Raw genomic sequence first — 27778 nt, 5'->3', positions numbered from 1 at the left:
TAATTTATCTCATATGCACAACTCGAGCCAAAAATTTGAGCTGAATGTACCAAATACTGTAAGTCCATTTCCCATTGCACTATGAAATGACCAGAGGTGACCAGGCGGAAGTGCAGAGGAGCAATGGTGGGAAGACGTCAGTTAACCCGGCAGACCTAAACTGCGCAGGTATTTAGGGCTAGTGTTCAGTGGCGTAAATTCATCCCAGACGCCCGGAGGCAAGTTATAATTTGGTGCCCCCCCTCGTCACAGCGCCTGACACTGTAAAGTAGCAATTTGCATGCAGACAGGCTATAGATCAGGGATGGGGAACCTCAGACCCAGGGGCCGTATAAGACCTCCGGAATCATTAGGACTGGCCCTCTGAGCTTTTTTCTGCTAGCCTCATCTGGCTAGCAGGGTGTCTAGAATGGCACAATGCACAAACAAAAAAGGAAAGTATTCCCAATACGGGGCACTCACGAACCAAATGGCACCCTGCAGCCAGAATCTATGCAGCAAAGCCACCAGGCGCGTCCTGAGGACGCTTGAAACGGTCACACCGCTGCCCTCACAGCTCCCCGGAGCATCCTCAGTAGGCTTCGGGCATTGCTGTAATCACCGCCGATTGTGGCCGCGCCCCCCGAGTGCCATCACACAGAGGGGCGTGGCCTGCACCGGGCCCACAAATAATGTTATATATATCAAAATGGCCCTCGGCAGAAAAAAGGTTCCCCACCCCTGCTATAGATAGACGAAGGCAGCAGCTGGTGGTGGCAGCTTCTCAGGTGCCGGGAAGGGGAGCCATGTTTTGGGCAGCCATGATGGTACACTCAGAGCACATAGTTACAGCCCTAAGTGGGGTGAATATGTTGTGAACAATAGAGGAGGTGCCCCTTCAGAGCTGGAGCCCGGCGGCAGGCGCCTCCATTGTCTCCCATAGTTCTGCCTCTGCTAGAATTATATCAGACATGTATATTACACATATTTGCCAACTCTCCCTGATTGTCAGGGATTCTGCGTGAAATAGTAGCAATCTCCCTGATTCAGGGCCATTTCTAGAGAGGAGGGGGCTCGTGTGCAGTCTCCATCACGGGCCCCCTCCTCTCTGTCCGGCTACCAGCGCAGCACTTATAGACTCTGGGCACTACAGTGTGCCCAGAGTCTATACTCTGTGGCGCATGCGCAGGTCACCGGGAAAATGGCCGCGGCGGCCATTTTCCAGACTTTTTTTTACAGGCACAGACACCGGAGCCGACTTGGGACTCTGAAGAGGTAAGTTTTATGGGTGCAGTGCAGGTCCCGCACACCCTGCACCCATTATAAATACACCCCCTGCCCTGATTGTACCTTACCCCCATTATGAAGCTGATATATATAAAAAAAAAAACCAAAAACAGATCTATACAATCAAATGGGATCATTAGTATCATTTCCCTGCATTGTATATAAGGCACAGTGGGCCTGATCGAGAGCCGGACGCTCTGAATCAGGGTGTCCCTTTTTTTTTTTTTTTTTTTTAAAGACGGCCTCCTAGCCGCTCGCATAGCTGTGGGTGACCACCCACAGCTTATGCGAGCGGCCAGGTGATGGTCAAGACCATTGCGACCATCGGGCTTGCGACGATACCCTTGGGGTAGGGTCGCTTGGCCGCAAGCCCCAGTGGACTTCCTGCTCTACTAGAGCAGGAAGTCCACCTACTGACATCACGAGTGATGTCAGTAGGGCCGCCCACAAATGGCAGGCGTTCCTTAGGGAACGCCTCCGTTTGTGTAGCCACCCCACGCCTCGCCTACAAAACGGGGTGAGCTGTCGATAAACATCGACAGCCGCCCCTTTTGTAGTGAGTCCCAGAACGAGAGAATTCCTCTCTCGCTCCGGGGCTCGCGCATGCGCACGCCGGAGCCGGCTCCGGCATGCACAGTGGTGGACCATCGACCCGCTTGCGAACGCTGTGCGCTCGCAGGCGGGTCTGAATCAGGCCCAGTGATCCATATGGTTACATGCATTTTCTGAAGAGTATCAGTGTGTTTTCATCGCCAAGTAGATCTTACAGACTGCTTTGGGGCTCATTTACATTTGGATGTAAACACGCCCCTCAGATGTAGCAGAACCCATCCACTGTAACGCGCGCTCATAGGTGCTGCTTTCACAATCTCCCTGAAATGATTTTTCAAAAGTAGGCAAGTGTGATATTACATATCACAGTTATTTGGGTGTATACCGTGCAAGTACTAGCTTGGGTGTCACTTGCGTCTATTTAGAGGTAAAGCATGCCTGACATTTATGCGACTATACGAGCAGACGAATTAGATTTCCAGCCATGTATACTTATTTGCGCAGGTGCAAGTTTGCAAAACTTTGTGCAACGCTAAAATCACTCCCTTAAGGTGGACAATTTAAAGTTCTGTCAGGATAAGGTAACTCAGGGTTTGTGAAGTGTTCTTGCTCAATGATTACAGCTTGGTAAAGGTGGAGAAATATTCTATACCAGTGGTTCTCAAACTTGGTCCTCAGAACTACACACAGGTCACGTTTTGCAGGTCACCCAGCAGGTGCACAGGTGTACTCATTACTCACTGACACATTTCACTTGTGATTCTGTAAGGAGACCTGGAAAACATGCACTGTTTGGTGTCCTGAGGACAGAGGGGGTCATTCAGACCCGCTCGCAAGTGCAGGACGCTCGCAAGCGGGTCAATGTTCCCCCACTGCGCATGACTGAGGGAGCTCCGCCGTGCGCATGCGCGAGACCCGGCGAGCGACGGGCTCTCCATCGCTCCGGGTCTCGCACCAAAGGGGGCGTGCTGTCGATGTTGATTGACAGCACGCCCCCTTTGTGGGCGTGCCTGCCAGACGGAGGCGTTCCCATGGGAACGCCTACCGTCTGGGTCCGGCCCCACTTACATCACTAGTGATGTCAGTGGGAGTGATTTTGGCTCTGACAGAGCCAAAATCAATCCAGGGCTTGTGGCAGCGAGACCCTACCGCAGGGTCTCCGTCGCAAGCTCGATGGTCGCGATGGTCAAGACCATCGCGACCATCATCATGGACGCTCGCATATGCTGTGGGTTGTCACCCACAGCTATGCGAGCGGCCAGGAGGCCGCTCCATTTTCATGGAGGAGGGCACTGATTCAGAGCGAGCGTTCGGCTCTGAATCAGGCCCAGAGTTTGAGAACCTGTGATCTATACCATAGCCTGGTCACTGTGGCTTTAATTTAACATCTACCAACCATCTATACACGGAGGGCAGCGCGTCAGGGAGCGGAGAACGGGGCCCTGTCTTCAGAATGGATGGCATGAAGAATTGGTATCTCAGAGGCGATACTGGAGTTTGTTGCCTAGTTCATCTACAATGCAAAATAAAGATTAATGCTATATTTATGTGCCCGTACTTAATGTGTATTTTAAGCATGAAATGTTCAGGTACTAAACAGCACAAATCATGTTTACTGAGTAAAAGTAATATACAAGACATTTTAGGTTACTTGGCATTTTGCAATGCATTCAGGTGGCTTACTGTATATGCTGGGCATACACTGTTGGCCCGATCAGCCCATAACCGTCCGACCGGGCCGTTCATTGAACAGTGTATTACCGCAACCGATCAGTAATTGTCGGTCTGTTGGACATACAAAAAGCATCCAGCATGCCGACTAAGCGGATCATTGGTCGGGCACATCTGGCAGTGTATGCGGTGTGATGGCTGACCGTCTGACATGGCCCTTGTTCCTTCACAGGGGAGGAACACAGAAAGGTTTCCTTTTCCCAGGGGAAGAAAGCAGATATCGTGGCCATACACTGTGACATAGCTCAGAGTGTACGGCCACGAGATCTGCTGGGTTTCAGCTTGTCAGGTCATATGTCTGTCAGTCTGACAGACATTATATCCGACAGTGTAGGCCGGTCTGACAGACATTATATCCGACAGTGTAGGCCGGTCTGACAGACATTATATCCGACAGTGTAGGCCGGTCTGACAGACATTATATCCGACAGTGTAGGCCGGTCTGACAGACATTATATCCGACAGTGTAGGCCGGTCTGACAGACATTATATCCGACAGTGTAGGCCGGTCTGACAGACATTATATCCGACAGTGTAGGCCGGTCTGACAGACATTATATCCGACAGTGTAGGCCGGTCTGACAGACATTATATCCGACAGTGTAGGCCGGTCTGACAGACATTATATCCGACAGTGTAGGTCGGTCTGACAGACATTATATCCGACAGTGTAGGTCGGTCTGACAGACATTATATCCGACAGTGTAGGTCGGTCTGACAGACATTATATCCGACAGTGTAGGTCGGTCTGACAGACATTATATCCGACAGTGTAGGTCGGTCTGACAGACATTATATCCGACAGTGTAGGTCGGTCTGACAGACATTATATCCGACAGTGTAGGTCGGTCTGACAGACATTATATCCGACAGTGTAGGTCGGTCTGACAGACATTATATCCGACAGTGTAGGTCAGTCTGACAGACATTATATCTGACAGTGCATGCCCAGCATTAGTTTGATAATGTATGTAACAAAGGCTTGCTCTGTGTCCGGCCTGAGTTAAATGAAGTCACAGGAACAATTACAACTCCCATCATCCTGTGGGGCAGGGTAGTGCTCCAGTGGAACACAAGAGCTTGGCAGCCAGCACCTTGGGGACCAGCCAGCAAGAGAAGAGGGGCAACCATACAGGATAGGACGGATGCCAGCACCAATCAATAGGGACAAAGCTTGAGCTCATCTCTGATCGGATTTGCCTGCTTAAGTGGAGTTAGGGCTCCCCCTCACCATCCTGGCAGCCGGGTACACTACAGAATTAAAGTTTATTTTCCCACGAGTTTGCATGTTAAACACATAATTGATGCCAGTTAAACCAGTTGTAGGTCTGTGTGTGACCCCTCTCAATAAAGCCACTAGTTTTGTTAAAGCTACTTTGTAAGTGTGTGAACCCAACACTGAAGACGTCCCCTTGGAGTACGCCGATACGCCAACACTGCAGTAAGAATATGAACATCTGCTTAAATAGACCATGGCTGTATAACGAAGGCTTGCTGGCTATTGTCAGCTTGTCACTACGGGTAAATGAGCGGATCGGAGGAAGCAGGCTGTTCTGTAGGGAGGAAATGAGAGACCCTTCCGGCCCGTGCTTAGAGTGGTGTCTGCAGTGTGACCCCTTTGATTAGCAGTGCATAAAAATATATCATTTCACTGGCATCATATAACAAGTACTTCCTTATATAACCTAATCGCAGAGCAATCTATTGTTTTTTTTTTCTGCACAGTCCTTTGTTTGTATTATGCTATTAAAATCCTCATTCAAGGATTGCCAAGTACATTAGCTGCACTGATTGGGAGAACAATGGGTAGCTGTGCTGCAGAGAGGCTTCGGTTCTCCCAGCGATAGTATGACAGCAGCTACTGGCAGGCACTGAATTTATATATATATATAAGCTGGCACTTGCTGCAGTGTATTTAAAAAGTTTTTTTTCCAGTCCAGCACACTTTGTCCCTCTTTTAGGGTCTTAAGCACTAGACTCTTTGAAGTAGAGTCGCTGCTCCCCTTTATAAGTCCTTCCCCACTGGGGATGAGCCACGAACCGCACACCTCTCTCCAGAGCGGACAGCACGCCTCTCCACCTCAGGACAAGGAACCGACCTCCAGGACTCTGGGACACGTGATGGAAGAGTCAGCAAGCCACGCCCTAACGCGTTTCGTTAGTCACTTCGTCATAGCTGTATAGTGATTGGCTAAAATGTCCTTATATACTCCCTGTCTGCGTCATGCCAGCCCTCGGCGTGCTGTCCGCTCTGGAGAGAGGTGTGCGGTACGTGGCTCATCCCCAGTGGAGAAGGGCCATCTGCTGGTGATTGCCTGGGGTTTAATAGAATGCCAAGTGGTAACCAGTCCACTCCGTGAATTAAATGGTACGCATGTACACAGCAGAGGTTGAAAGTTGACTGCGTGGTTTTAATAAATAAATCTTTAATGCACTATGGAGCGCCCCCTTTTTCTTTATATTTCAACAGAAAAAATAAAAAAATTATACTATATTCTATATATATATTAAATTAATGTAGTCCCTATAATAATGTTAATTACATCAGATAGAAATATAATGTAACAACCTAGGTTTCAAACATACACAGTGTTACTTCTAGTCTTCCTATCAGTACCACATAAGCTGCCATCCCCCCGCTCATAGCCGTCATTATGTATGCAGGGAAACAATGAGGACATCAGCCTGGTAATGAATGAGGAGCGATTATCATGCAGGGCAGCTACATTCTGCACCGTGTTCCATTGGTTTCAGTTACGAACGCATAGTTATGTACAACACTCCCTTCTCCCACAGCCAGAAAGACATGCTGAGACTTGCAGTACACATGCGGTAATTCCTGGTGATAACTGTGACAGGACACCGGATTCTCAGAGGACTGTGCATTTTGGAGGTTCTCAGAAACTACACACTCCATCAGGTTAGGGCCGACCTTACCCCTCAAATTAGAAGTCTCCTCCCCTCCTTTATTTTACCCCCACCACCGCAGCTTAGCAAGTAAGGTGGGGGGGGCGCTTGGCTGTAACATCCAGGGCAGGGATGATGCGATTTGTGCCAATTTGAGTAATTGTGGCACCGCCACCTGCTATACAATGATGGCACCGCCATGCCCATGCACCACCCACCTATGCTGCCGCCACGCCCCCGGTTGCGCCAACGTGGCGATCCCCTCCTTGTTTTATTCAGTGGATCCTTAATATATGCAGGTATTCCCCAATAATGGGTGTTTTGGAGGGCTATCCCACATTTATGGTTTATAAATATGCCCCTCAGTGTTTTCGTTGCCCCCTAAACGTTGTTGCCCTAGACAACCGCTTGGCAATGCCAAAATGCTTCACAAATATCAGTGTGTGGGCCTCATTTACTAACGAGTTTTATCACCAAAACGAGTAATAAATGTCACCGTGTAGGATACTGATGCTCCAGCCAATCAGCTCCCAACTGTCATCTGTTAGAAAAGTGACAGTTGGGAGCTGATTGGCTGGAGCACCATTTATCATACATAGCGAGTTCTATCACTCGTTTTGGTGATAAAACTCGTTAGTAAATGGGGGCCTGTATTTGGAATACAAATAGAGAAGTTATTAAACCAATGCAACAAACTGACATCCTTTATAGTACAATGCTACAAGTCAATCTAAAATCTACAAGAGGAATAATAAAGAAAATCTAGTTATGCCCATGGGTGGTAGCCATTTAGTCAGTGGAGGAAAGTGTCCCGGACATACAACTTTTTATTGGTATTGTATAAACAAGACAAACATTAGAGACAAAGGGGCCCATTTATCAAAGTGTATTTGAGGTATAATCCCCGAAAACACCCGTTTGAGGATTTACCTCAAATATTAAGTATCCCCCATATGCATTAACGAGGGACCGCAACAGGTATCTCCGATACCTGCTGCGATCCCTCCATTACCGCTGGCACCCGCATCCCCCGTAGGTTGCTGCCAAATTTACCAATATCCGGATGTGATGCATTCCCGACACTGGCCCCGCAGCTAACGCCAAGATGACGCTAGCCGCTGTAGCCTGCACTGGCTGGCAGCTCTCCGGAGACATCGCAGGGACGTGCTCCTTTCGGAGCCAGTGTCCCTGTATGTCCCGGATGATACATCCGGCCGATAGGATCGCATTTTGCAATGCGATCATGGGCGTTACTGGCATGCCCCGACTGCATTGCAAAAGCGATCATTGATAAATGGCCCTTAAAGTTACATTTGTCTAACCCAGTGGTTCTCAAACTCAGGGCCTGATTCAGAGCCGGACGCTATTTGCGCTTGCTCGTTCAGAAAAAGGGTCCGGCTATTTAAATTGAGCGCTCGCTCTTTGCGGTCTGTTGACGCCTCTATGTCTAAGCGAGTGAACGAAATATGCGCTCGCTATTTTGTAAAGACGACCCCTGGCCGCTCGCATCATACGTCATCTCCGCTATTTATTTGATTAATCGAATACGTCGAAAGGCGTCTGAGCTGCTCGCAGTGCTTGTGGTTGGATTTTCCTACCGCAATCATGCGAACAGTTCAGGCTAAGAGACAACCAAGTGACGTGGTCGGTGACGCTGCTTTGTTAATTATGCACACCCTTAAAACGCCCGTTTTGACCGTTTGGCACGCCTGCGTTCGGATCACCACTCCCCATTTTCAAGCACCTTCCCCTGTTACCACCCACAAACGCCTCATTCTGTCACTCAAATTAGCAGGCACTCGCTATTTTGCGAGCACACAATTTCCAACCGCAATGACTGGTTCGCGCATGCGTATTATTACAACCCATACGCAGTTGTGCGAACCTCGCTCGGAGCGAACGAGCGGCCGCTTACGATCGGCTCTGAATCAGGCTCTCAAGTCCTCAGGACCCCACACAGGTCATGGTTTCCAGGTCACCCAGCAGGTGCACAGGTGTATTCATTACTCACTGACATTTTAAAAAAGATCCATAGGTGGAGCTAATGATTTCACTTGTGATTCTGTGAGGAGACCTGGAAAACATGCACTGTTTGTGGTCCCGAGGACCGAGTTTGAGAACCTGTGGTATAGCCGAACAACAGAATATAGGTGCTGACAATATAAATAGAAACAGCAGCAACAGAATATAATACACATATAAAATAAAACTGCGATAATAAATGCTCAAATAGACAATTATACAATCAATAAGATGGTAACCTCATTAATAATTTCAAATACATTTTTGTTTTATTAAACAAAAAAATAGAATACAAAATAAATATAGAAAAAGGAAAGAGGGAAAAAAAGAAAAGACAGGAGAGGTCAGGGAGTGGCAATGATCTTGAGAACACCTGATTTACAGTGTACACAGCACTGACGAATGATCTTTCCAATCTGTACGATTATCTGTTCTAAGATCGTCACAAAAAGGTGACCTTTCTAAAATCATATATCAGCAGAAATACCAAACAGATGATCAGAAACGCATAGGTCAGATCCAATCAGAGTAGTTTTTGGAATGAAAATCGAGCCTGGGGGGGTCTGCGTACACACTGAGGTTATCAGGCCGAGCAGCCAAAAACAGTCTCCCTATTTTATGGTGTATAGTTTAGTTTTCTGTATCTTTTTGCTGATACTTGGAAGAGAATGAGTGACCTGTCTATATTCTAGGCAGCGCAGTAATTTGTTTCTCAAACCATTTGATCTATTGTCATTATTGCATAGGGCAGAGGTTCCCAAACGCTGTCCTCAAGGCTTCCCAACAGCTCAAGTTTTACAGATATCCATGGTTGAGCAGAGGGTTTAAATCAAATTGACTGAGGTTCTAATTAAGTCACCTGTGGTCAAGCATGGATATGCATAAAACCTGGACTGTTTGGGTGCCTTGAGGACAGAGGGCCTGATTCATTACGGATCGCTATTGTAGCTGCGATTATGCTCGCAGTCCCACTGCTAATGAACGCTATCGCAATGCCGTTGCAGCCTAATATAAGGACGTCCACTTCACCTTCCACACAACCGTAATACTTTGCAAGTCTGCGAAACCATCGGTAACATCGAGTACCATCGAAGCCTCAGGCACACTTACCAAAGCTCTGGCCTTACTCAGAAATTGCTAACCTCGTCACACGCAGTGATAGCTCAAGCTGCGTATGGCCATCGCAGTGACTAATTTATGCACGCCCCTGTAACAGCGTTCAAACGCACTGGCACCCCCAAAGGCTCACTTCCTGTCAAACACTCTGCTATGAGTCTGCGTAGTCACTGCGATCCGATCGCGTTGGAGCCTTCCCGCTCTGCGATGCATATGCAAGCGCAGTACGCAACAATCGTCCACCTGCGTGCGTAATCGCAGTTGCGATCGGTAACGGATCAGGCCCAGAGTTTGGGAACGTCTGGCATAGCGTCTACCTAGCTTAAGGATGACATCCAACGCTGCTGAAAATTCTCACAAAATGCAGGTCTGGCCCAAGCTAGAAGTATCGGAGACTTATCAGGCAGGGTCTTCTCCACCCTGCCACGGGACCCCTGTGCGGCCAGTATCGATAACGGCTCCATTAGCAAAGAATCCAGCAGAGCTTACATTTTAGCCGTGAACAGATTAAAAACAACAACAACCATCAGCACTTTCCAAATTTTTCCCATAGCTGCTTTTACGCAATAAACATAATAACCCCACATAATTGCCCCAATATGTTATCCCTAGTACTCTTGATACCATATACGTCTCTCAGGTTTCAGGCAGCTTTGTGGCCAGTAGCAATGCTATTATTTGTACAGCAAGTTCATCACTCTACGTACATATTATCTCTCTGCAAGGTTATATCGACCATGGTGATCTGCACTGGCACAGGATACCCTTCAGAGGCTCATTTATACAAATGCTGGGAAAAGGAGTAACCCACTGGAATTTCTGTGTGCGTCCAAGACGACTTAACGCATTTTTCACCAGTAAAAATGGCTGTATTAGCAGCGCACATCGATGCATGAGAAATAATTGTTGCTAAAAATTTAAATACAGCAATCAGGGGCTCTGTTTAGTAAATCAATAAATCAGCTTTTTCTCCAGCATTTTAGACATACTGGCCTATTCTCCCAGAAAGGCCAGGAGGCTCCCAAATCTCGTCTGGCAATCCCGGATGAGTATTTAAGACTCCCGGAGCTGCCCATATTCGCCAGGCGCTGCCCACTTCCCGAGGGCAGTCTAGATGGTCGATGACACAATTCGCGCTATAAATCGTGTCATTGTAGTTCTGTCCCCACTTTACAATGCCGGTAATCGCTGCATTGTATAGAGAGGGTGAGGACATGATTACACAATCGTGCCATAGCGCCCCTGCACATCTCACCTATGCCATGCCTCCCCCCTCGCTATACTAACCTGGCTACCCTCTCCCGGAACGGGGCAGTCAGAAAGTTGGCAAGTACATGGAGAAAGCCCGAAATCTCTCATCTCCACATTTAGCACAGTGAAGAGTTTCTCCTTGCACTGCCCAGTAGCTCCCATCGGATGAAGGGGGTCATTCAGACCCGGTCGTTAGCGCCGATGCGCTCGGACCGGGTCGATGGCCCCCCACAGAGCATGCACACGACGGCGCCGTCGTGCGCATGCGTGAGACCGACAGCGCCGGTCATAGCGGGTCTCGATCCAAAGGGGGCGAGCTGTCGATGTTGATTGACAGCTCGCCCCGTTTGGAAGGCGGGCCGGGGGGGTGGCAGCCCAAACGGAGGCGTTCCCGTGGGAACGCCTACCGTTTGGGGGCGGCCCCACTGACGTCACTAGTGATGTCAGTGGAGAGCTTCCGGCTCTGACAGAGCCAGAAGCTCTCCGGGGCTTACGACAAGGGAGACCCTACCCTAGGGTCTCGCCGTAAGCCCCGATGGTCGCGATGGTCTCTGACCATCGCGACCATCACCGGAGCGGTCGTTAGAGCTGTGGGTGTTAACCCACAGCATAACGACCGCAACAGAGGCGGCCGGTCAGGACGCAAGCGGCCTCCCAGTTTCTGAGCGACCGCTTGCATCCTCCGACCGCCTCTGAATGAGGCCCCAAACGCGGGCTGCGCAAAAACGATGCAATCATGCTTGGTGCGTCTTTAGATGCCGCCATAGGTTGCACCATTGAAACTTGCAGCGGCCCTGTGCTCGGTGCAGGTTTTCCATCCAAGTGTGGCCTCCAATGTGAGCGTGGAGCATCTGTGTACATTACCACTTCAGCACCACACCCACAACACATACACTAGACGGAGCCCATCCCAGGGCGTCTGAATCGTCACCTCCCCGTCACCGCCCAATACATTTCTGCGTTCATCTGAAATCGCTACTGCGACTCTGTATGAAAGCAATCAGGACACAAGCGAGGAGAAAATCAGACGCTTGCAGTTAAAAAAATTACTCAGCGACACAGCATAAGACTGCGAATAAGCCCCATAGTGGTCTTCCTGCTTTTTCCCATAATTCAGCGCTCCCTTGGCTCTGATGTCACCTCACATCGATGTGCGTATGGTCGTCCTCAGTGGCTGAATATGCAAAAGAGGTTACTAAGGTCCAATTATCAAAAAATATTTGCAGCTTATTCCCTGAAAACACCTATTTTATTTAGTATCCCCGAATTTATGACATATAGTGATCTCTCCATTCCCACCGGCAGACGCAACCCCCATGGGTTTCTTTGGGGGACACGATGCTGCCACTTTAACCAACTTACAGAGATTGGCCCCCGCAGGTACCGCCCGCTGTAGCCTATGGGCTACACATTGCAAAAACTACTGGGAGAGGGCTCCATAGGAACCATCCCCTGGCAATGGCCGTGGCACATGCGTTCTCAGTAGACTGCGCATGCGCTGAAGTCCAGGCACAGGAGTGAAGAGACCACTGACGCGGTCACTTCACATCGCTCCTTTTACAGCCCCTGTCCCTTTTTGTTACATCTGGGCGCTATGGTCACATCCCGCAATGCGGTCATGGCGGCGCCAAAATCTGGCCCAGATCGCATTGCAAACGCCATCACTAATAAATGGGCCCCTAAGCGCAGTTATCTCCTTGCTGGCACAAGCCCTGTAGCACACGGCCCACCATGACATGTGTTTTTATTTTTTAATATAAATACACTGAAAAATGCAAAGATATATTTACACCATGTTTACTAATTAGAGCTTTAAATCTTTATAACAACCATCAGCAGCTATTTGGCCTATTGCTAATGCGCATTAATAGTGTATGTGTGAATGAGTACGGATCATAAAATACGGTCACACCACAGAAGCCCCAGGTCTCTGAAAGTCAAAATTAATTCAAATAATTATAAAATCATAACCCTGATCATTTTCATAATCTGAGCATACTATACGTCTTGTGACAACAAATAAGGACTTAAAAACACAAAAAACAAACACAGGATGGATTAAACATGAGAGTTGCTCCATGCACACTTCCATGTATGTTTTTTTTTTCGTTTGGTTTGTCTTTTAAAGGCCAATTCCTCATTTGAAAGGTAACACACAGGGCCACCCAGCTTGTCCTCAAATCAGCTTGTGTACCACACAGAATAAAGGCTACAACGAACATTGAGCTCTAGGCACCGTGCGACGCGACGGGGGATCCGACGTCCGACATATCAGGAGGTCCCCACACACGTTGCGATTGGGTGGCCGACCGCCCCATATGCCGACTCCCCCTCCCCCACCCGCATAGCGCTGCATGGGGTCGCACATGGCATCCCCTGATCGACTGATCCGGCAATAAGAACAGGGGGTGCAAGGTGCGCGCTCGGTCCGATATCATACACAGTGCCATATAGCCAGGGGCGCCGAGAGGGGGGGGGGGGAAGGGGTACAATTTACCCGGGCCCGGCCTTCCAGAGGGGCCCGGGTCTGGCACCGCCCCCTTCCTCGCAGGAGCTAAGCAGCAGCCACGACAATCTCCTATGCCTGAGGGGGGGAGCAATCACACTGAACGCGCCCCCCCATGGCTTTGTACCAGGCTGAGGGGCTCACAGCGCCCCCTCCACGGCGCACTACGCTGCGCTGAAAAAGTGTATATTTTATTTTAAGGGGGCGTGGCCACGCCTCCCGCGATTAGGACGCCCCCTCTTTACCGGGGCCCGGCGGCATGCTCTACGCCCCTGCGTATAGCAGCCAAATCGTACCAATCCGTCGGATCGGCTGCTTTATCGCACCGTGTATGGCCCGCTTTAATTGCTACATATGCTTCAGTCACTATAACATTAGTGTGTGGAACTTCTTGTTACCCCCTAGGACACCTGTGCAGCGACCACAAGCCCAATTCCGGGTCAGCTGATCACAGACATTTGCTGACTGCTACAAAGTAACTAGAGGAAACGAGAATCAGATGTCAGCGGCGGCAGATAGACAGGGAAACATCTTGCAACACACAGGAAGAGAGAGACTCGTGATTATATATATAACTATACATGTGAAGAGTCTCCTTAGGCTTAACCCCTAGAGAGCCACAGTGACCTGCGATGCCCACCTGCCTGCACTTTAGGGGTTAACAGGACCAGGAGGGCAAACCTTATACAAATGATTGTGGGGTCTCATTGTACATCCCTCCAGATGACCCAGAAATGCCATGCATAGCCCTGACTGCGGGCAGCACAAACATTGCAGGTGCACTAGAGCAAGGAGCTGGCACCTAAGACAGCCAGGACCCCTCAGGGCAGCGCTGCCCTCTCCTCCCCCTCATACAAGACCCCCCCAAGGTGAGCCGGGAAGCTCCCCTTACCTTCTGATCAAAGTAGTAGGTCTCATAGGTGGGACCAGAGTGCACCACAGCGACCCCCAGCCACGTCCAGGCCACAAGGAGCCAGCCTGCCAGCCTTACAGATGCCATATCTCTCTCTGTGTATGAGATCAGGGCAGAGAGAGGGGATTCCCTGTCTATACAGATTGTAACAGGAGAGGAGGGTCCAGCCCCAAGGAGGAGACTGATTCCCCTCCCTGTTAACCTACTCAGTGATGTGCTGTTGTGTAATAACTAGCACTTATATCATCAGCAGGACTGAGCAGGTCTATTTGGAGACTTTAACTAATTAAGTACAGGGGGGGATAAATCTTCTGAACTCAGTAATGACCCTAATGGAGAGAAATACACTGCCTAACAAACCACACTGTGAGACCTCTGCATATTGGCTTTATAAGGCTATGCTTTTCTTTCTGTATAATGGAGCTCATTCGGACCCAGACGCTAAGCTGCGCTCTCACGCAGCTAAAAGGTATGCAAATGCCGCGATCGCACTGTCTAGTGTTTGGACGCCCCCTCTGCCTTAGAGAGCGACGGCAGAGCGAACGCACGCCGGTATAAAGACGGCCACCTATCATTCTCAGTACATGTCATCTGCAGGAAGTGTAGGATTAATCGGTTACATCGAGAGCCATCGGAGCTGCACGCAGCGCTTGAAGTAGACCCTACCCCACCGCAAGCACTGCGATCACTGCAGGCTGAAATACAACCAAGTGACGTGTACAATGACGCTTCCATGTTAATTATACAAGCCCCTAAAACTCAGTTTTGACGCCCAGACACACCTGCGTTCACAGCACCACTCCCCCATTCACAAGCACCTTCCCCTGTTACCACCCACAAACGGCGCTATCCGTCACTCAAAATAGCGTCCAGTCTGTGTACTACGAGCGCAGTGACTGGTTCGCGCATGCATACTTTGACGCATATGAAAACGTGCGATAATCGCCCATAGCGTGCGTTCGTAGTTTAGCGAATGGGTCTGAATCAGGCCCAATGTCCAAAGAATAATTCATTATATATTAACTAGGTCAGTGATCGCCGGGTGCGAATGCCTGAAAAAAGTAGTGAGGGGTCACTGCAATGGCAGAGGGGCCCCGGGAATAAATGTCCGGGTCAGAATGAGTTATTTCAGCTAGAAACAATATGTAAGAAACAAAGGGCCTGATTCAGAGCCGCTTGTAAGCGGCCGCTCGTTCGCTCCGAGCGATGTTCGCACATCTGCGCATGCGTATGGGTCGTAATGCGCATGCGCCAACCAGTCATTGCGGTCGGAAATCGAGCGCTCGCAAAATAGCGAGTGCCTGCTAATTTGAGTGACAGGATGAGGCGTTTGTGGCTGGTAACAGGGAAAGGTGCTTGAAAACGGGGAGTGGTGATCCGAACGCAGGCGTGCCAAACGGTCAAAACGGGCGTTTTTAGGGTGTGCATAATTAACAAAGCAGCGTCATCAACCATGTCACTTGGTTGTTTCTTAGCCTGAACTGTTCGCATGATTGCGGTAGGAAAATCCAGTGGCAAACGCAGGATTTCTAGAGGGGGGTTTCCAAATGCCTGATTTTAGAGCGAGTGTGGCCAGTCCATGAAGAGGGTAGAATTAGCACTTAACCAGCTTTAATATGTTTCATACAAAGTGTATTGTGTGTCATAAGTCCAGCAGATAGAGGACCAGCAATGACTGTAACCTATTAAATGCGGCAGTAGGGCCTGAGCTGAATGGTTTTATTTTAGATGTGGGCACCATTCCAGAGGATTAGAGCAAGTCCGGGAGTCTAGGGGAGCAGCAGAGGAACCTAGCGCTGCCCTGGACATATATATATATATTGGGCTCTATAGCAGCACATCCTTAACAGTGCATGTTTTCCAGATCTCCTAGTTGGTGCACAGGTTATTTATTATTGGCTGATACATGTTAAAAGATCCACAGGTGGTGCTAATTATTTCATTTGTGATACTGAGAAGAACATACAGCACTAGTAAATTTCTATCATATTACTATTTCTATTGTGGTCATGGTGTGGGCTGGGGAGGGGGGTTTCCAGGCAGACAGAAACCCCCCCTGCGTTTGCCTATGAAATCCTACCACAAGCACTGCGAGCAGTTCAGACGCCTTTCAATGTACTCGATTAATCAAATAAATAGCGGAGATGACGTATGATGCGAGCGGCCAGGGGGCGTCTTTACAAAATAGCGAGCGCATGTTTCGTTCGCTCGCTCAGACATAGAGGTGTCAACAGACCGCAAAGAGCGAGCGCTCAATTTAAACAGCTGGCCCCTTTTTCTGAACGAGCGAGCGCAAATAGCGTCCGGCTCTGAATCAGGCCCAAAGTCAGTGATGTAGTGTTTTTCATGTAGAATGCACAGTGCATCTGTCTATGGGCCTGATTCAGCAAGGATAACAACTGTGATTATGCACGTAATCAGCCGATTGTTGCGTTGTGTATGCTTCGCCGTGGGCGAACCAGTCACTGCGATCGGGACTGTGATCACAGTGACTACGCAGACCCATCGCAGAGTGATTGACAGGAAGTGCCGTTTGGGGGTGGTAATGGGGGGGTGGTCAGTAAAATAAAGGCGTGTCAGTGCGTTTGAACACCGTTGCTTGGACGTGCATAAATTACCCACTGAGATGCCGTACGCAGCCTGAGGCCTCATAGCGTGCAATGAAGTTAGCAATTCCTGAGTGAGGTCAGGGCTTGTGCAAGTGTGCGTGAGGCTGCGATGGTACTCGATGTTATCGATGGTTTTGCAGTCTTGCTAAACATTACTGATGTGTGTAAGGCATGGTTGCCGACTTTCTGGCTGCCCGTTCCAGCAGCCAGATCAGGCATGGGCGGTCGGGCATGACCGGGGGCCGTGGCCAGTGCAAGGGGGCATGGCCAGCAGATAGAAGTCATTTGTGGGCAGAATGGGGGGCGGAGCCATACGATCACATCATTTTGGCCCCGCCCCTGCTACACAATGCTGTTATCATAGGAATCACGTCACCGGCCTCCCCTCGATGTGGGGGTTTCTCAGGTATTCGCGGGGAGGGGGGGCCTTCCTGCCTCTCCGGGGGGGCCGGGAGCGATACCCAATTTCCGGGAGGCTCCCGGCCGAATTGGGAGGGTAGACAAGTATGGTGTAAGGTAAGTTGGGCGTCCGTATGTCGTGCTGCGGCGGCATAGCGATCGCAATGAATTAGTATACTATCGCAGTGAGACTGCGTTTGTAATCGCTATTGCAATCACAGTTGCGATTCATAGTGAATCATTCCCTAAGGGTCTAATTCATACTTGCCAACTCTCCCTCATTGTCAGGGAGACTCCCTGAAATAGTAGCAATCTCCCTGTCTCCCTGAAGAGTCTAGCAATCTCCATCATTTCATCCTTACCCACATTATGAAGCTATTATATAAAAAAACAGAGATAAATACATTCAAATGGGATCATTAGTGTCATTTCCTTGCATTGGTTATTATAAGGCAGAATGATCCCTATGAATTTCTGCAAAGTATTAGCGTGTTTTCATCAACAAACAGATCTTACTAACTGCTTTTGGGCTGGTTACATTTGGATGTAAGTCAGGTTTAGGACACGCCTCTCAGATTTATCAGTACACGCCCACTGTAACACGCGCTCATAGGTGCTGCTTTCACAATCTCCCTGAAATGCTTTTTCAAAAGTAGGCAAGTATGGTCTACTTCCGAGTTGCATACTATGCTGATATTTACACAGTTGGACGTTCTTTTTTACAGCGCATGAGTCTAAATCGCACGGTTCCGGTGCCCCCACAATGTCGTTCGAAGTGAGGAGTTAGACACAGAGAGATTGACAGGTAAGAACCGTTTGTGGGTGGTAACGGAGGGGTGGTTAGAATAAGGTGGGCGTGTCACAACCTTTTCATAGGAATGTCGGATCCAGCAACTGTCCTTGTACGCAGTTTCACTGGTGCCGACGTCTTAGTTTAGTTGCCCATTCTGTAGGACCACAGGCTTACTCAGGACTGCGGTAAGCTAATGATCTGCAACAAATGGTGCGACTTTGTATGCAGATGCTGTGCTGCGACTTTGTATGCAGATGCTGTGCTGCAACTTGTTACGCAGGTCCTTAGATTTGCAAAGCCACCGGTGGGCGACTAAATACAACGCCCCGCGGCTGCAAAATTTGCATATTTTCACCTGGCAGCTGCGTACACTGAGCCAGCCTGATTCAGCAGTGGACGCTAACATGATCGCAGCTCTGGTTTTGCACGGACCGCAGCTGCACGCGACAGAAATCGCTGAGTATCAATTGATTGGCCAATGTATCTGCTGCCCGTCGTCCAGTGTGTACCCGCGATATGTCGGTGAACGTCGCAGCTCACCGACATATCACATTGGCTGTGCTGCACACCGCAGACCGCCCGTACACACCCAGCGGCAGCCGCGAGGAGGGGGACGTGACACGCCCCCGACTCACCCCCTGGCCGCCAGACCCTGAGGGCACAAGCAGATGATGGCCGTTCAGTGTGTATGAATGACCATCATCTGCAGATATATCTGTAATGTGTGTACCCACCTTTAGTAAATTTACCCCCAGGTCCTGATTCATGCGCCTGTTCAGATTGGTATTGTTGATTCAAGAGGGGCCAGCAGCAATAGCAGTTACATAGATGGTGACCCTGAGACTGATTAGACAGTGTTGGTCAGCCGGTCAGGGCAGCCAGATCTGCATGTGATAGGGCTGGTGTTTCTGCACAGAGAGGCGTCTAGGGGGCTCAGTGACTGCGCTCCCTTCAGTCCTGAGTGTGGTTGGGAGCACACAGGGTGAGAATTTAGACGACAGGCCTGTAAGGCTGCTTATGTGACCACAGCTGTGTATGTGTGTTTCAGCTCTTCTCCATACATGCCTACCCTCCCGGTTTTACTCAGCAGTGGCTGTGGGTAGCAAATGTGCCTTAATGCTGGATAAGTCAGTGGGTCTCATTCAGACCCGGGCCCAAGCGCTGAGCTGCGCGTGCGCAAGCCCAGGTGCGAGAGAGAAGTTCTCTCGCTCCGGAGCTCACTTCAAAAGGGGCGGCTGTCGATGTTAATCGACAGATCGCCCCTTTTTGTAGGCGGGGGTGTGGTTTCACAAACGGAGGCGTTCCATAAGGAACGCCTGCCGTTTTGTTGGTGGCCTGCACTGACATCAGCAGCAGGAAGCTCCCTGGGGCTTGCGGTTGCCGAGACCCAACCTTAGCGTCTCGTCACAAGCCCCGATGGTCTTGACCATTGCGACCATCAACCTGGTCGGTCGCTAAAGCTGTGAGTGGTAACCCACAGCTTAGCTAGCGACCAGGAGGCCGCACTTGAAAAGTGAAGCGGCCGCCCTCATTCAGAGAGAGCGCTCGCTTCTTGCGACCGCCTCTGAATGAGGGCCAGTGTGTGCTCGTCACAACAGTAGTGCTGGTGTCCTTGGAGGATTAAAGTGGCGCCAGACTCGATGAAGGATACCCGCCGGTAGGCCCAGCTCCAATCCACCTACAGCGGCTTACTGTACAGTCCAAGGGATCAATTCACTTAGGCGCAAATTGCAGGTGATGCGCTGTTGCAACAGCACCCTAGATCGCACTGATTTCACCCCAAATTCACCCCATAATTACGCATTTTAGCTTGCAGGTCCATAGCGCAATAAAATATGTGTTTTAGGGGTAATAAGGGGAGATTTAATAAATCTTGGAGAGAGATAAAATTGGAGATAAATAGCACCAACCAATCAGCTCCTGTCATTTTTCAAACACATCCTGTACAGTGACTGTTAGGAGCTGATTGGTTGGTGCTATTTATCTCCAATTGTATATCTCTCCAAGCTTTATTAAATCTCCCCCTAAAGGTGCCCATCCACTAGACGATTAAGTTGAGCGATTGAATGATAACGATCGCTCAATCGATCATAAATTGTTTGCAAACATGTCTAAAATGACCAGCGATGCACGTGCCCGCTGGTCATTTAGACATCTATCATTGTGCAAACACGCTGGACAATCTGACGATAACGTAGATGATTGATGAGCCTGCACTGAACGACTGCTCGATCAGTGCAGGCTCATCAAAGACTGACAAACAACTGCACGATTAAATTACAATGTCGTAATCGTGCAGTCGTTTTCATGTCTGCTAGTGGATGGGCACCTTAAAGAGTGTACTAAATCACAGGCATCGCCCCTTATTGAATCTGCCCAATAATGTCTTGTACTGCTAAGAGTGAAGAGGATCAGTCCAGCCTGGGTGGGATTGGAGGGGACAAGCTAGATTGCAGAGAACCCTGTAATAACAAAATAAAGTTAACTAATATATGGGGGGAGATTATCTAGGCTGTCAATGTTTAAAATGAAATATACTACTTGTAACCTAGAAGGAAAATATGAACTTTTGTAGAATGACATACATATTAAGCATCTAGTCACGTGGCTGTCAGTTACCATGTCGATATATCGACACCACAATGTCAACAATAGAATCCCCAGAATGTCAACATGTTCACAATATCGACATCTACAATGACGCCATATGAAATGTCAACGCTCTCAGATTGCCGACAGTTAGGCCAGATACACACTAGAGTGACATTGACACGAAACGTCGTTTTGAGGCAAATTGGCACAACATATCGTGTGTACATACAATTGCGTTCTCCTGTCCGTTGTATACTACATCTTCTGGTTGGCAGTGCTGCACATCGTGTAGTGAGTGTACGGCCAACCGGATGACCAGGCGATATGTCGTTCTGATTTAGCCTCTGAAGACGTCACCTCTTTCCACTCGCAGCCAGTGATCTTAAAGATAGTTATTCTGGTGTGTACAGGAGCAACGATAAATCGTATACGATCAACTGACACGTTAAATCGTCCCACGGCTTGAAGGATGGCACAGTGTGTACGTTCAACAGCGTCTGTTCTGGGATAGGGTTAGGCGTCGTCAGGAGGGTTATGGTTAGGCTGCAATGGGAGGTTAGGGTTTAGCTGCTGGGTTGGGAAGTTAGTGTTAGGCACTAGGGGGAGTGGAGGTTAGGATTTAGATGCTGGGTTGGGAAGCTAGTGTTAGGCACTAGGGGGAGTGGAGGTTAGGCTTTAGATGCGGGGTTGGGAAGTTAGTGTTAGGCACTAGCGGGAGTGGAGGTTAGGGTTTAGATGCGGGGTTGGGAAGTTAGTGTTAGGCACTAGTGGGAGTGGAGGTTTAGCTGTGGGGTTGGGAAGTTAGTGTTAGGCAATAGGGGGAGTGGAGGTTAGGGTTTAGATGCGGGGTTGGGAAGTTAGTGTTAGGCAATAGGGGGAGTGGAGGTTAGGGTTTAGCTGCGGGGTTGGGAAGTTAAGTGTTAGGCACTAGTGGGAGTGGAGGTTAGGGTTTAGATGCGGGGTTGGGAAGTTAGTGTGAGGCACTAGGGGGAGTGGAGGTTTAGATGCGGGGATGGGAAGTTAGTGTGAGGCACTAATGCGAGTGGAGGTTAGGGTTTAGCTGCGGGGTTGGGAAGTTAGTGTTAGGCACTAGTGGGAGTGGAGGTTAGGGTTTAGATGCGGGGTTGGGAAGTTAGTGTGAGGCACTAGTGGGAGTGGAGGTTTAGATGCGGGGTTGGGAAGTTAGTGTGAGGCACTAGTGGGAGTGGAGGTTTAGATGCGGGGTTGGGAAGTTAGTGTTAGGCACTAGGGGGAGTGGAGGTTAGGGTTTAGATGCGGGGTTGGGAAGTTAGTGTTAGGCACTAGCGGGAGTGGAGGTTAGGGTTTAGATGCGGGGTTGGGAAGTTAGTGTTAGGCACTAGTGGGAGTGGAGGTTTAGCTGTGGGGTTGGGAAGTTAGTGTTAGGCAATAGGGGGAGTGGAGGTTAGGGTTTAGATGCGGGGTTGGGAAGTTAGTGTTAGGCAATAGGGGGAGTGGAGGTTAGGGTTTAGCTGCGGGGTTGGGAAGTTAAGTGTTAGGCACTAGTGGGAGTGGAGGTTAGGGTTTAGATGCGGGGTTGGGAAGTTAGTGTGAGGCACTAGGGGGAGTGGAGGTTTAGATGCGGGGATGGGAAGTTAGTGTGAGGCACTAATGCGAGTGGAGGTTAGGGTTTAGCTGCGGGGTTGGGAAGTTAGTGTTAGGCACTAGGGGGAGTGGACGTTAGGGTTTAGATGCGGGGTTGGGAAGTTAGAGTGAGGCACTAGTGGGAGTGGAGGTTTAGATGCGGGGTTGGGAAGTTAGTGTTAGGCACTAGGGGGAGTGGAGGTTAGGGTTTAGATGCGGGGTTGGGAAGTTAGTGTTAGGCACTAGGGGGAGTGGAGGTTAGGGTTTAGATGCGGGGTTGGGAAGTTAGTGTTAGGCACTAGGCGGAGTGGAGGTTAGGGTTTAGATGCGGGGTTGGGAAGTTAGTGTTAGGTACTAGTGGGAGTGGAGGTTAGGATTTAGATGCGGGGTTGGGAAGTTAGTGTTAGGCACTAGTGGGAGTGGAGGTTAGGATTTAGATGCAGGGTTGGGAAGTTAGTGTTAGGCACTAGGGGGAGTGGAGGTTAGGGTTTAGATGCGGGGTTGGGAAGTTAGTGTTAGGCACTAGGGGGAGTGGAGGTTAGGGTTTAGATGCGGGGTTGGGAAGTTAGTGTTAGGTACTAGTGGGAGTGGAGGTTAGGATTTAGATGCGGGGTTGGGAAGTTAGTGTTAGGCACTAGTGGGAGTGGAGGTTAGGATTTAGATGCGGGGTTGGGAAGTTAGTGTTAGGCACTAGTGGGAGTGGAGGTTAGGGTTTAGATGCGGGGTTGGGAAGTTAGTGTTAGGCACTAGGGGGAGTGGAGGTTAGGGTTTAGCTGCGGGGTTGGGAAGTTAGTGTTAGGCACTAGTGGGAGTGGAGGTTAGGGTTTAGATGCGGGGTTGGGAAGTTTTGTTAGGCACTAGTGGGAGTGGAGGTTTAGATGCGGGGTTGGGAAGTTAGTGTTAGGCACTAGGGGGAGTGGAGGTTAAGGTTTAGATGCGGGGTTGGGAAGTTAGTGTTAGGCACTAGGGGGAGTGGAGGTTAGGATTTAGATGCGGGGTTGGGAAGTTAGTGTTAGGCACTAGTGGGAGTGGAGGTTAGGATTTAGATGCGGGGTTGGGAAGTTAGTGTTAGGCACTAGTGGGAGTGGAGGTTCGGGTTTAGATGCGGGGTTGGGAAGTTAAGTGTTAGGCACTAGTGGGAGTGGAGGTTTAGATGCGGGGTTGGGAAGTTAGTGTTAGGCACTAGGGAGAGTGGAGGTTAGGATTTAGATGCGGGGTTGGAAGTTAGTGTTAGGCACTAGTGGGAGTGGAGGTTAGGATTTAGATGCGGGGTTGGGAAGTTAGTGTTAGGCACTAGGGGGAGTGGAGGTTAGGGTTTAGATGCAGGGTTGGGAAGTTAGTGTTAGGCACTAGGGGGAGTGGGGGTTAGGGTTTAGATGCGGGGTTGGGAAGTTAGTGTTAGGCACTAGTGGGAGTGGAGGTTAGGATTTAGATGCGGGGTTGGGAAGTTAGTGTTAGGCACTAGTGGGAGTGGAGGTTAGGGTTTAGATGCGGGGTTGGGAAGTTAGTGTTAGGCACTAGGGGGAGTGGAGGTTAGGGTTTAGATGCGGGGTTGGGAAGAGTGTTAGGCACTAGGGGGAGTGGAGGTTAGGGTTTAGCTGCGGGGTTGGGAAGTTAGTGTTAGGCACTAGTGAGAGTGGAGGTTAGGGTTTAGATGCGGGGTTGGGAAGTTGTGTTAGGCACTAATGGGAGTGGAGGTTTAGATGCGGGGTTGGGAAGTTAGTGTTAGGCACTAGGGGGAGTGGAGGTTAAGGTTTAGATGCGGGGTTGGGAAGTTAGTGTTAGGCACTAGGGGGAGTGGAGGTTAGGATTTAGATGCGGGGTTGGGAAGTTAGTGTTAGGCACTAGTGGGAGTGGAGGTTAGGATTTAGATGCGGGGTTGGGAAGTTAGTGTTAGGCACTAGTGGGAGTGGAGGTTAGGGTTTAGATGCGGTGTTGGGAAGTTAAGTGTTAGGCACTAGTGGGAGTGGAGGTTTAGATGCGGGGTTGGGAAGTTAGTGTTAGGCACTAGGGGGAGTGGAGGTTAAGGTTTAGATGCGGGGTTGGGAAGTTAGTGTTAGGCACTAGGGGGAGTGGAGGTTAGGATTTAGATGCGGGGTTGGGAAGTTAGTGTTAGGCACTAGTGGGAGTGGAGGTTAGGATTTAGATGCGGGGTTGGGAAGTTAGTGTTAGGCACTAGGGGGAGTGGAGGTTAGGGTTTAGATGCGGGGTTGGGAAGTTAGTGTGAGGCACTAGGGGGAGTGGAGGTTAGGATTTAGATGCAGGGTTGGGAAGTTAGTGTTAGGCACTAGTGGGAGTGGAGGTTAGGATTTAGATGCGGGGTTGGGAAGTTAGTGTTAGGCACTAGGGGGAGTGGAGGTTAGGGTTTAGATGCGGGGTTGGGAAGTTAGTGTTAGGCACTAGGGGGAGTGGAGGTTAGGGTTTAGATGCGGGGTTGGGAAGTTAGTGTTAGGTACTAGTGGGAGTGGAGGTTAGGATTTAGATGCGGGGTTGGGAAGTTAGTGTTAGGCACTAGTGGGAGTAGAGGTTAGGATTTAGATGCGGGGTTGGGAAGTTAGTGTTAGGCACTAGTGGGAGTGGAGGTTAGGGTTTAGATGCGGGGTTGGGATGTTAGTGTTAGGCACTAGGGGGAGTGGAGGTTAGGGTTTAGATGCGGGGTTGGGAAGTTAGTGTTAGGCACTAGTGGGAGTGGAGGTTAGGGTTTAGATGCGGGGTTGGGAAGTTAGTGTTAGGCACTAGTGGGAGTGGAGGTTAGGGTTTAGATGCGGGGTTGGGAAGAGTGTTAGGCACTAGGGGGAGTGGAGGTTAGGGTTTAGCTGCGGGGTTGGGAAGTTAGTGTTAGGCACTAGTGGGAGTGGAGGTTAGGGTTTAGATGCGGGGTTGGGAAGTTGTGTTAGGCACTAGTGGGAGTGGAGGTTTAGATGCAGGGTTGGGAAGTTAGTGTTAGGTACTAGGGGGAGTGGAGGTTAAGGTTTAGATGCGGGGTTGGGAAGTTAGTGTTAGGCACTAGGGGGAGTGGAGGTTAGGATTTAGATGCGGGGTTGGGAAGTTAGTGTTAGGCACTAGTGGGAGTGGAGGTTAGGGTTTAGATGCGGGGTTGGGAAGTTAGTGTTAGGCACTAGTGGGAGTGGAGGTTAGGATTTAGATGCGGGGTTGGGAAGTTAGTGTTAGGCACTAGTGGGAGTGGAGGTTAGGGTTTAGATGCGGGGTTGGGAAGTTAGTGTTAGGCACTAGGGGGAGTGGAGGTTAGGGTTTAGATGCGGGGTTGGGAAGTTAGTGTTAGGCACTAGGGGGAGTGGAGGTTAGGGTTTAGATGCGGGGTTGGGAAGTTAGTGTTAGGCACTAGGGGGAGTGGAGGTTAGGGTTTAGATGCGGGGTTGGGAAGTTAGTGTTAGGCACTAGGTGGAGTTTTAGGGGTAGGGATTAGAGTTAGGGGTAAATACCGGAATATCGATGCATGAGATGACTGCTGGAACTGACGGTCACAGAACCACCGGTACATGGAGAGGCTGCTACCCCGGGACCAGATAAATAACCACTAAACCACTAGGGATGTCAGGTCGACATTCTATCATGTCAACATGTCAGCCGTGTAGTTATTCTTATTGTTGTCACTGTCGACATGCGAAACTTTGAGAGTTCGACCATGTCAACAGGAGAAATAAAAGGTTCACCTGCTGCAGAACATGCTAGAATTGTTTATGCAATGTTAGATATTACTCTTCATGAAACTCTCCCCTTCTCTACTGACCTGTATGACCAACAGAGTTTTTCCTATGTTCACATGGATGTCCCAAAGTTGGCTAAAACTAAACGTTACCTAAACGGTAACGCCACAAGTCCCTCAGTCGCCCCCAAGCCACTTCTATCCAACTTAAATGCTCCACGAATTGTTCTGCAAATCCCTATACTGGCTCCCCATAGTCTTCAGAATCCAATCCCTCCCTCTTAGCTACAAAGCTCTCAGCACCGTCCCCTCATACATATAAAATCTAACCTTATAACAGTCTCCCTCACCCCTTCTTAGTTCTACCTCTGACCTGCGTCCCTTTCACACACGCCTACAAGACATACTGTATTTGCCAACTCTCCCAGATTGTCAGGGAGACTCCCTGACATAGTAGCAATCTCAATGACTCCCTGAAATGCCTAGTAATCTCCCTGATTGCACCTTACATTATGTAGCTGTTATATTTAAAAAAAACTAGACATATATACAGTCAAATGGGATCATTAGTGTAATTTCCCTGCATTGGGCATAAGGCACAATGATCCCTATGGCATTTTCTGAAAATTATTAGTGTGTTTTCATCTACAAGCAGATCTTAGTAACTGCTTTGGGGCTCATTTACATTTGGAGGTAAGTCAGTATCATGACACGCCCCTCAGATGTAGCAGTACACGCCCACTTTACCGCCACGCTCATAGGTCTTGCTTTCACAATCTCTCTGCATTTTCAAAAGTAGGCGAGTATGCTACAAGGCTTCTCCCAGGCTGCCACCCACCAGACGTTTGCCACACGGCCTGACCTTGTATTTACATTCACACAAGTTATACATTACGCTAGTGATCAATGACCAGATCTGGGAAATATTGACAGAGTTTTTCCATAGATGGATATTCTGAATTCTACTCTAAAATGGAATGACCCTAATGTAAAATACTTATCTACAACCAAATATTTTTTTTTTCATAGAAAAAATATATATCTAGCAAAATGATGATAATAGTTTAGGAGGAACAGAAGAGATGTCCCCTATTGAGAACCGTTCTGACGCCTGGACATGCTAAGCCACTGGTGCACACAGGGCTGTAGTGAGGGGTGTGAGCGGTGACGTTACCCAGGACCATGGGGGGGCACCGTCACGGCCCCATGGCTACTGTAGTGCTGCTTCAGTGATGCTGGGAGCTTCCAAAGGATGCTCCGGGCACAAACCCTTCTGTGTGTAGAGCTAGCCAGAGCGCCCAGGCAGCTCTCCACACTTCTTCTGCCACCTGCCTTGTCCCTCATGTGATGTCACGGGTTGGGGGCGGAGCTGGCACAAGGAGCTGGAGAGCACTGCACAACGCATGGCCTACAACCTGGGGTCCACCTGCCTTGTCCCTCATGTGATGTCATGGGTTGGGGGCGGAGCTGGCACAAGGAGCTGGAGAGCACTGCACAACGCATGGCCTACAACCTGGGGTCCACCTGCCTTGTCCCTCATGTGATGTCATGGGTTGGGGGCGGAGCTGGCACAAGGAGCTGGGGAGCACTGCACAACGCATGGCCTACAACCTGGGGAGTGAAGGACAGATACAAAAATACTCATGACTGCTATATGAATGGGCGTAACTGCCATAGGTGCAAGGGGTGCAGCTGCTAAGGGACCCAGAGCTTAGGGGGGCCCATCTTCCATTCCAAAGTTACATGTGTTATAAACATTTTTCACTATTGGGTAGTACATAGGGGCCCTTACAAACTTTTGGTATGTGGTCTTCAAATCCCTAATTATACCCCTGTCTATATGATTACTACA

At 49.5% G+C, this 27778-nt stretch overlaps 2 protein-coding genes across 2 annotated transcripts in view; one reads left to right on the top strand and one right to left on the bottom strand.

Annotated features, from left to right (window-relative positions):
- The window catches only part of PRCP (prolylcarboxypeptidase), a 40164-nt gene extending 25677 nt beyond the window's left edge, over positions 1–14487 (bottom strand). Inside the window, exon 1 of the mRNA XM_088479811.1 lies at positions 14244–14487. Within this exon, the coding sequence (XP_088335937.1) occupies positions 14244–14351 (108 nt within the window). The 5' untranslated portion in view covers positions 14352–14487. The remainder of the gene's footprint in view (positions 1–14243) is intronic.
- Positions 14488–18056: 3569 nt separating this feature from the next.
- The window catches only part of DDIAS (DNA damage induced apoptosis suppressor), a 45302-nt gene continuing 35580 nt past the window's right edge, over positions 18057–27778 (top strand). Inside the window, exon 1 of the mRNA XM_088479810.1 lies at positions 18057–18077. The gene's annotated coding sequence lies outside the window, so the exon portion shown is untranslated. The remainder of the gene's footprint in view (positions 18078–27778) is intronic.

The sequence above is a fragment of the Taudactylus pleione genome, unplaced genomic scaffold, assembly GCF_031769625.1.
Source record: "Taudactylus pleione unplaced genomic scaffold, aTauple2 ptg000245l, whole genome shotgun sequence".
Classification (NCBI taxonomy): domain Eukaryota; kingdom Metazoa; phylum Chordata; class Amphibia; order Anura; family Myobatrachidae; genus Taudactylus; species Taudactylus pleione.
The sequence above is the reverse complement of the archived record's forward strand: the minus strand, read 5'-3'. Positions and strand labels throughout refer to the sequence as shown.